This window comes from Polistes canadensis, unplaced genomic scaffold, assembly GCF_001313835.1.
Source record: "Polistes canadensis isolate GaletaPanama2010 unplaced genomic scaffold, ASM131383v1 scaffold_401, whole genome shotgun sequence".
In the NCBI taxonomy this organism is placed as follows: Eukaryota; Metazoa; Arthropoda; class Insecta; order Hymenoptera; family Vespidae; genus Polistes; species Polistes canadensis.
In genome coordinates, this window is record NW_014569948.1 from 59,812 (window position 1) to 70,917 (window position 11,106).

At 25.2% G+C, this 11,106-nt stretch overlaps 1 protein-coding gene across 4 annotated transcripts; it reads right to left on the reverse strand.

The window, feature by feature from the left end:
* Positions 1–3,361: 3,361 nt before the first annotated feature.
* LOC106792278 (adenosylhomocysteinase 2-like) lies at positions 3,362–11,036 on the reverse strand. Of its 4 annotated transcripts, none has more exons than XM_014758588.1 (11): positions 10,888–11,036; positions 8,505–8,552; positions 7,960–8,044; positions 6,979–7,160; positions 6,531–6,855; positions 6,272–6,422; positions 6,022–6,174; positions 5,785–5,950; positions 5,374–5,620; positions 5,115–5,235; positions 3,362–4,968 (listed from the first exon to the last, which is right to left on the reverse strand). In XM_014758588.1, the coding sequence occupies exons 1-11, from the start codon at positions 10,984–10,986 to the stop codon at positions 4,962–4,964; spliced, it is 1,584 nt and encodes a 527-aa protein (XP_014614074.1). In that variant the 5' UTR covers positions 10,987–11,036; the 3' UTR covers positions 3,362–4,961. The 4 variants fall into 4 exon arrangements, with proteins under 4 accessions (XP_014614074.1, XP_014614073.1, XP_014614075.1 ...); XM_014758587.1 differs by having other exon boundaries at positions 6,979–7,172; XM_014758589.1 differs by lacking the exon at positions 10,888–11,036 and adding an exon at positions 9,657–9,731 and having other exon boundaries at positions 6,979–7,172.
* Positions 11,037–11,106: the final 70 nt, after the last annotated feature.

Sequence of the window (11,106 nt, forward strand, 5' to 3'; positions counted from 1 at the left end):
TGAAAAAATCAATTATACACTGTTAATCATGAAAAAAATCATTTAGTAGAGATTTTATACATTATAATCAGCAATGTGATAAGAACTCTATTCTAACAAAGTTTTAAATAACGCAATGCCATTAAAAGTCATACAAAACGAGCAAGAATATATGTATGCATACTTTAAACTAGTCATTGACAGAGTACGCGAGTTTTTACAACCAGGTCTTTTTTTATGTCATTATATATATTACTATTACTGCTTTTCAAGAAAAACGTATTATCAGTAAATACTTTGCTTTGTATATTATTTACATAATGATACGAATATTGGAAAAATAATTATTACATATATATATATAATTATTTATATATAGTATATTATATTATATATAAATACATTCAAAAAATTGGTAATATTTTATTAAGACTTACTTTGCATAAATATTTATTTTTTATATTCATTGATATCATTACAAGTTTGAAATATAAATTTATTCCTATTGGGCACTGTATAAAATATAATTAGCACAAAATCATATTTGAATAAAAAAAGGCCTGGAACTTTTATAGTTGAGCAATTTTACAAGTTCAAACAGTATAATATTTTACAAAAATATTGTTGTGACTGTTAAATATATTTGAACTTGAGAAATATATTGTTTGTACTTGTGAAATATGATCTACTTAATTACATAGATGAGTTATCCATTTATGTAATTCTGACAAAAACGAGCTTATGTGCACTCGTATGTTGGTATTATTAACGAGCTGCGAATGTGTAATTCAATATGTGTATTACGCAAATGCTACTTAGTTTTTAATCATGTTAAGTGTATAGAATATAATGCCCGACTTTTAAATCAAAGAATGTATGTTTCTATATGGTTAATGAAAAATTGGAAAATTACAGCATTGGACATGAGCTATAAATGAGAAAAAAAATCATAAAAAAACATTTGACTTTCGATACAAGTGGATTATAAAGATTTGTACATTTTTATAAACATCGAATGGTTTATTATATTATAATTAATACTATGCTGTCCGCATGTTTAATCGAAATTGTTTTGTTTGGCGCAGGTAGGACTGACTCAGATCATTTCGCTTGTCACCGACGGTTTTTGAAATTAAATTTCTTTTTAATGTTTGTCATGTGTAATTTAATTATTTATTTTGTTTGTAAAAGACTTTCTCGCTATTTCGTACATCTTTGACATATTTTCTAAGTGGACTGTTTTTTTATGCGGTCTCTCATGGCACCATAATGGTGTCATCAAAGCTTGCCCAATTGTTTTGTGCATGGCCCCAATATGGGACTACCGGACGGCATAGTATTAATATAAAAATGATATACAGTATAATTAAAAATCGATAAATGATATTTATGTATCACATGTAAAATTAATTAATTCTACATTAAAACCTTAGGAAACGATTTTATATATAAAATGTGTATAAAGAAAATTAAAAATGTATGCTGTTAGCATAGTAATTTTACAATATTTTAATAAGCAATTTGTGTGTGCAAATTATAGATTTATTTCTCTACAAAAATTGATCAATAATCTTTTTGAGAAAAAAAACCAGACAAGAGATTATATAATGAGCTATTTAAAAGAAGGTATATGCATAATATTGCAAATACCTACAGATATTAAATTAAATAAGTATTTTTTGCTGTCTGGGGTTATAGATTAAGGACATATTCAAGCTTATATATTAATACGTTTCACATATCCGCTCTGTACATATAAATATCTATTATTATCTATTTTTGTTACATATTTATAAAAAAGAAAATAGTACATTATTACACAGTAAAAATATACACATTAGGCTAAATTGAAAAATGTTTGGACTAAACAAAATATAGAACTACTGACATGCTATACATTTTTATAAGATGTATTTGTGTCAATGTTTTTATTTTTATTAATTTGCCTTTAACAAATCAGGCATGTATACAATGTCTATTATAATATTTTATTTTTGTATGTAATAATACGATTTTTCTAGAATTTAGTTAAATACTGAATAGATCTTTAAGATTTTTAATGTTTCTTTTCATTGTCTTATGGGGAGCTCCGTGTTATGAGAAAAAAATTAATTATAGCAAAATTGAATAGTTCTATGACTTCAATCATGATAATTTATAACTGCTATATATATATGACACATTTTCTAATATGAAAATGATGATAATTAAATCTTTGTGTAATCACCAGTGAAAGAATCTATTTATGTAAATATTATATATCTTTTACACTGTAAGTAAATCGCGCGCGCGACGCGTCACGCGACAAAAAATAACAGAATTTATAAATATTGTTGAGCTCCCTATATATAAAGGAGTCGAAATGATAGTGCGTTGGATTGTTGGATTGTTGAATTAATTAACCAGATATTATATATATTGTATACACATATATAAGTATATATATATAATATATATATATATATATATATATTGTATATTATATATTATATTGTATACATATATACGTATATATATATAATATCTATATGTGTTTAAACTATTTGCCATTTCTTTTATAAAGTATTCTAAATTTTCTGAATTGCTCATCTTAAAATTAATCTTATATCATTTTTTATTCAGATAATTCTAATGAGGTCTTGTACAGAGTACTGTAAAATATATTTTTACTACTTTTTTGGTTTTATTATTTATTTCTTATTACATAGATTGTGGTTATATTTAGTTTAATGTACTACAAAATAACAATTATGCCATTGTCTGTATGCCATGCCGTTAGAACTTGCCATTTTATGTTCTTTTAGTGTGTATATTCCAAAGTTATTTTATTTTCAATACTCGTACAGGAATTGTTTTAAATATTTACAAGAATTCTTGTAACTTATCTTTAAATATAATGCTGTCAATATGTGCTTCGAAAATAGTTACTTTATAATGATTATGCTGAAATATATCGACTATAATATTTGAACATTACGCTTTTGTTTTTGATTGCATATTGATTACCTCAAAGTAACAACTTGCTTGTGTATATTCACTGTGCTAATTTTTATAACTTTTAGTGAAGCAACAATTTTGATTCGTATCATTTTTTAGCATTTCAAATTTACATATCATAATGATATATATCTATTCAAGGTAATAATTTAGGTATCTTTTTAATAGCGTAAATGTTAAAAAAATATCAATAATGGTATTATAATCAGGATGTTTAATAATTTGAAAGTATGTACTTTTATTGCATGACACTACGAGATGTCTATTGTCAAAAATGTAATCACAGATGCTTTCTTGCTTATTGCTGAGATACTGTAAATTTATATTTTATATTATATTTTTATTTTCTATTATTTTTTTGGTATGTATTATAATATTGGGATGGTTAGCAACTATTATTTTATTCTATTTTTTACAGTGTTCATACATATATGTATATATGAGGTACTTCCGTGCCTTTCCTATTGTGGTGTGAACATTATATATTACTTATTATTTTTTTAATTTAATTGAAGTTAATTATCTATTCTAAGACTTCACTTATTATTAACAATATTGAATATTATTGTTTTTAATTTACTATAATATTAATATAGCAAATTTTCAATTGTCCATTTCATCGCCTAATGATCAATATATCTTTCTATTCCGATTTTTGGCAAAGAATAAATGAGTACATAATTTATAATTTATTACATAAGTTGCTGTCATTGTATCTATGCGTGTATAAAAATTTATTTGCAGATCATACAATTTTATAATAGACTTAGACCATTCTAGAAAATTTTAGTAATACTGTTACTTACATGTTCCACAATGATATTACTAATTATTGAGTTATTGTATTGCATATCGATCGTTTAATTGCTTATTTCTATTAAATTTCACGTAAAATTACCTAAAGTAATAATATAAATAATGAACAATTATATTCGTGCATAAATGAGGTATACATCAATCATTAGACCAATAACATTAAGTATTTTTAAATACATTTATCATGATACATTATTACTTACATATAGAATAATGTACCATGTATCGTGTACATGTAAAAACTGATAATAATATTGCATATTATTTGTTCTATTTTTTTTAATATTATAGCTCTAAGATATATCAGAAAAATTTAGCCATTTTATTTTTACAAATTCTAACAACCGGCAGTTGTATATAAGAACATGTTCTATGTTCTTTTTTAATAATTTAATATCATTTTCTAAGCAGTTGAAATACAAACATTTATATATGTAATAAGAAAATAATTCAAGAACAAACGATAAAAATAATTAATGTATTAAATATGATATTCATTCATGAATCAAAGAATATATTAATTGTAAGACTGTAACTTCATAATCGTTCATAATAATATTTTAGCTCTGTTAACTAACCCTTCTGCATATATGAAACTAATTTTACATTTTGTTTTTACAATAATTTAATAATTAAAATTATGAATTCGATAAGTTTTTCAATATTCAAATGAAGGGCTTTCTTATATTATAAATTTAAAAATTGTAGTTTATCTGATATACTTAATTTTATTTCTATTATTATTACATCAATCGATAAAAGCAAATTAATTTTTTCATGCATATCTTTGCTTATTAAAATTATATCTTTATAAAATCATTATAATAACGATTTTCACTGCATTTACTGATTGAAATAAATAGTTAATAAGATCCAATTGAATTATTATTATTGGAAATGTTGACAGAGCTACAAAAATTCTGATAATACATTAAAATTTGCGAAATTTACATCTTTACAACAATTTCACAATGTATACTAAACAATTTTTTCCATTTGTAAAGAAAAATTTACACTATAGTGTATTGTTAGACAACATGAACCTTCATATTAAATTAAACAAAATTAAAAACAGTAAAAGAAGATAGTTTCAGTAACTTCAAGTCTAATTTCTTAAATAGTTAGTAAATACTGCACGTATTTTCCAAAGAGAAATTCTTAATTCATTTTTAGTAGCTGAAACAAATAAATTACAAAAATCAAATATTAATTTTAATATGATTGATTACAAAAACATATTTTCTCTAAACAAACTTAAGTTTGTAAAAAGGAAAGAAAAAAAGAACTTTCTTTTAAAATTACATCTTTATAAAACTACGAACCGGTAATAACTGGGCTTGAAAGGTCCAGCCTTATTCAAACCCATGTATTTTGCTTGTTCATCCGTCAATTCTGTTAAATGTGCATCGAATGTTGGTAAATGTAATGAAGCAACGTATTCATCTGCAAAATAATATTTTTTTCATTAATTATTTTTTCTACTAGAAAAGTCACTTCATATTATAGTGTATCTGAGTGTACATATTTAAATTTTTACAATACTAACTGCTTTTTAAATTGTAATATATTTTTCATAAATACCCATTTTTTTAGGAAGCAAGTAAACATCACTCTTATAACGGCCTGGTGGAGCATTAAATAGTTCGATGAGAGCCAGTGCTTGTGTAGCAGCTGTAATGGAGACTACAAAAGAAGGAATGCTGGAACAAGACAAGTTGACCAAACGACCTTCCGCTAGGAGGACGATACGCTTTCCATCTGGCCAGATTACATGGTCCACTTGAGATCTTACTTTTTCCCAAGTTAAATCAGGGGTGCGTAAACTGTTCTGTTAAGAACATATTAAAGGGATCTTAATCTTTTACCAATATATTTCTTTTTTGTTCTGAAATAGAAGAAATACGAGTTCTTCCTCCAAAAAAGCCAAGATCAAAGCATTTTGAACAATATAATTTTACATTACTATTAGTTAAGAAAAGAACTAAAACATACAATATCTATTTCTGTATTACTATGTCCCATATTGCATACTACGCATCCATTTTTCATCTTATCCATGTGTTCCCGAGTGACTACATTTTTGTTGCCTGTTGCAGTAATAACAATGTCAACATTTCTAATCACTTCATTTAGTTTCATTACTCTAAATCCATCCATACTGTAAAACAGAAAATGCATATATATTAGAAATATATTTATATAGTCAGGTGTGAAATTAAGTTTACTTACCTAGCTTGCAATGCACAAATTGGATCAATTTCAGTAATGTATACAATACAACCCAATCCTTTAAGAGCTTGACAACATCCTTTGCCAACTTCTCCATAACCACAAATTACAACTTGTTTTCCTCCAAACATAACGTCTGTGGATCTCTTTAAACTATATAAAGCGAGCTTACAAAAAGAATTTATAGCAGCATATATATAAATATAATGCTGTTTTTACAATAATTCTATCATAATTAATATTAACATACCTATCAATAATACTTTCCCGGCAACTATAAAGATTGTCAAATTTGGTCTTTGTAACACTATCATTTACATTCATTGCAGGGACGGATAATTTGCCTGCCTTGGACAATTGATACAATCTATGGACACCCGTAACACTTTCTTCGACAATACCTACAATTCGTTTATATAATGTAAAAATATTATTTCCCATAATTTCAAAAAATATTTTAATGAGGACAATAGAATAAAAAATTCTATCCTTAAAAAAACAAATATTACCTTGAATCATTTTAAACATAGCATTATATTTTTTAAGCATTAAATGTGTTGCATCTCCTCCATCATCCAATATCATATTTGGTTGCCAATTTTCAGCTGCCACACACTTATCGATACACCACCAAAAGTCCTCTTCTGTTTCACCCCGCCAAGCAAAAATTGGATATCCAGTATGGGCTAAAGCAGCTGCTACTTCATTCTGTGTAGAATAAATATTACATGCAGCCCATCGTACTTGTGCTCCAAGTTCTACTAAGGTTTCAATCAAAACTGCTGTTTGAGCATTGATATGAGTACATCCCACAATTTTGGCATTCTTCAATGGCTGTTAAAATTATTTAAACATCAGAATTTTATCTTATAATTAAAAAATATATAAATTAATACATGGATAAAAATATGTTAATAAATTATATAAATAAATAAAACAAAATAGTGTGTGAAATACCCTATCTTCTGCTGCACGCTTACGAAGTGCCATGATCCCTGGCATTTCTTGTTCTGCGATTTCAATTTCTCTGCGCCCAAAAGCATGTTGATTGATGTTCCGCACACAAAAGTCAGTAAAACCTCTTTCCGTCTTTTGAATTTTCTCACGTGGTGATACATCATCTTCATCTGATGAACTTCCTGTATAAGATGCTAAGATAGAACCAAAATACCATAACATTAACAGTTAGTGCCACAAAAAATGCAAGTGTGAAGTTATCATGTTCTATATAGTTTTGAAAGTAAAAGTAAATGAGTTATACTTGAATAGATAAATCATGCATAATAATGAAACACATTTGCATTAATTATAATCAGTTATTATTTTTTTTTTAATATATAGACACTGTAGACTACATATATATTTTAAGTAAATTAATAATGGAAATATTAACACAAAAGCATATATATATATAAAGGATGTTTCGTAATACGAGAGGCTTATTTTTAGTAATGAACAGGAAATATAAAAGCAATCTAACAAAATTCATACAAAGATGTATCCTATTTGACCTTGTCTGAAAGTTATACTTACTTTCATGTTTCAATAATTCGAGATAGCTTATATTACAATATATATTACGAAACGCTCTGCATTTATATATATGTGTGCCCATAATTATGAAAGTGGTCTAAATCATATATCTCTCGTTTCGAGATATTTAAAGGATTACATTTGAACACTAAAAATGAATTCTATATAATATTGAAATAACAAACACTATCTAACGGTTCATTTTTGACAATATCGTGAAAATTACATTGAATTAATTTAGTTTAAAATAATGTGGTTTGAAATAACTGTTAAACCCATTTTTTTTTATTTTGACTTAGACCAGATCATAATTATGGGCACATATGAGACATTTACTTGTTCAAAAAATGAATTTGAAGAAAGCTTAACAAGCACAAAAGCAACAAATAATCATTATATCCATACCAGAACTATAACTGTCAGTGCTGCTAGCAGACAAGGACCGGCTGCGATACCGACTAGATTTCTTTAAAGCCCCAGATTTAGAATCCTAGAAATGTTAAGCAGATTAAATATCTTTAACATTCATAGATACTTAATAGATTGCTATGAATTAAACAATATTACGAACTCAATGGTGCGAATGAAGTTATTTTGTTTAATATAGATACAGATTAATATAGACGATTTATACCAGTATATAAATATTTTAAACGATCTCTATATATATATATATATATATATATAACTAAATCTAAAAAATTTATGATATATGATTTATCTACGTGAATACTTTCTGCATCAAAAAATTTGGAGAAAATGAAGATAAGTAAATCATCTCTTTATTAGTCTGTATTCACTGATAAGGAGATAAAAAATGACAATTCCATTGGCGTGGACCACCTTTAAACAGTTGGAAGGAATTAAAGCAATCCTGAGGAAGTGACAAGAGATTGTTTATGGCAGAGGGTACAATTTACTTTGTCTTTGATACACATATTCTTACTTACTAATTTTGTTCTCGGGCCGTGAAAGGCATTATTTGATGCCTCAAGGCTCTGAAATCACAACAATCACCATTTCATGATTCAAATGCATTAGATTTTCATAATACAGTCCGTAGCTTGGTACAAAGCTCCCAAAGGTTATACTTTATATGTAAAACAAATAAAGCATCAATCAATGTTTATGTGTGTAATGCAAAAATTATTTCATAATAATGTCTTCTAAATGACATTATCTAAAATATATTTCAAAATTATATAAAATAATGCAATAAAAATGATTACAATTCTAAAAATAATACAATATATTTCAAAATTATATAAAATATAATAATATAATTTATAAAATATAAATTATTTTATTATATCATTGCAATTATACTTAATATATGTGAAGTACAAGTTCTATTCAATAATATAATGAATTAATGGATGGTACTGATTAATTAAATTTTTTGTTATACATACATTAGTAATAAAACCTTTAAATATTCCACAATTATTTTAATTATACTTGAAAAAGATTCATTCAGAGTTAACTGTGCCACGCCCATGTAGTGTATTTAGGCTTATAAATGAGCGATGGATGAGTGATTGGTACCGAACCTACGGACTACTGTGAAAATAACACTATATATATATAAAACAACAAAAGCAGTTTAATGATAGACTACAAATATATAATAATTAACATGCTTTTAAATTTATAAATTCTATTCATAGATAAATAAATAATAATAATAATAATATATTAAAATGTTGAAATAAATTTATATTTAATATATAAATCAACTTAATGATACACACAGATAATATAATGTTAAATTAATGTTATCATAAATAAATAAAATAAAAAACAGAGAAACTTGGATTTTATAAATATAATTAAAAAGTTGTCTTTTCCTATCTTTTAATTACAGGAAATAATATCTATATCAGTTACTAATATATTTAAGAGTTATTAAACTGAAAAAATCAAACGGTTCCACTAAAGATAAATATACTTATTATATATGCATTAAAATTTTGTACAATAATGAATCATTTTATAAAAAAGTTATATTGAAATAATAATAGAAAAAATATATCTATATAAATGGAGTAAAAGAGAATTCATATTGTAATAAGAAGTATAATATAGAAAAAGTATTTACATACAATTTTTAAATCCTGTTTAGATTCTGACAATTCCTTCTCTGACAATTCCTTCTCTGACATTTCTATTTTTAATAAAAACACAAAATTCTGAACGTATAATTGTAGTTAGATCTATCACTTTATACTTAATAGTATAATAGAGACAACTTATGTGCTTGAAAGCATTCGAAGAACTGTTAGAATAGAATTATAGAAGCTGTATAGCAGCTGTACCAAGACAGTCTTTTTCCAAACCAAATGTCTTCTATTTCAATTTAGATTATCAAACCCACTATACAAAATGCGTTTCCATGTTGCATAACATTAATAGATAGTACATCTGCATCCTTCTTATTGTGTAAACATTTGTCATTATCATAGAAATTCATGTATATTGCATTAAAACACTTACAAATACGTAGTAATTCTATATATATATATATATATATACCTATTTGCAAAGTAATTTGTTTAACAAATGAACTTTATATAAATGATAATATCATATATTGCTAATATGTATTTACAAAGTCCTTTTAGATTAACATTTAAATATAAATAAAAGCTGTAAAAAGTATTTATAAGCAATTTTTTTAAAGGTAATTAAATATATTATATATATTTAAGTATTCAAATATATTATTCTACTAAATAGTTTGGTATTAAATATAAAAATATAATAAGCACTATTATAAAAATAACAAATTTTATATATCACATATTATCTTGTATTTTATTGCTTCGTTTAACATAACTTTAAAAGTTTAACTAAGAGTAAACAAATTAACATAAAGTTACATTTTTGTGTCAATATTTGATACAAAATTATATAAATTATAAAAAATTAAATAAAACTAAAAAGAATTACTTCAATAATGAAACAACGAACAATTCAAACATAAGATATGAAGAAACACAAATATAGATATATAGAACAAAAATAAATGACAAAAAAGAAACTAAGCACACACACACGTATATACAATACACGCTTTATAATTATACAGGTTTTTTGAAGGATTTTTTTTACCCTTATATACACATATACATACACACAAATCATATACACACATAATGTTAAAAAAATATATCTTTCAGACATAATATAATATTAAAATGAGATTCTAAAAAAGTTGTAAAAATAAGATACCAAAAATATCCCTATAAGACTAGTCATTAAATTTGAGTATGACCATGAATGGTATATAAATGATGATATTTTCAATGACATATCGTTCTAAATATAATTTACCTTAGTACTTGAAGCAGGATCAGTAACTGGACCATCGCTGACGGTATTTCTAGCTTCTTTTCCTGATAAAGTATTTAATGCATCTCCCCCGTCAGCCATTTTTCAATCAGATACATCTATATACAAGAAGACCAAAGCATAGACTAACTATAGATACTGCAACTACAGTGTACTGTGCTGACAATTTACCAGAAGTGAATTACAGCGCTAATACTTATA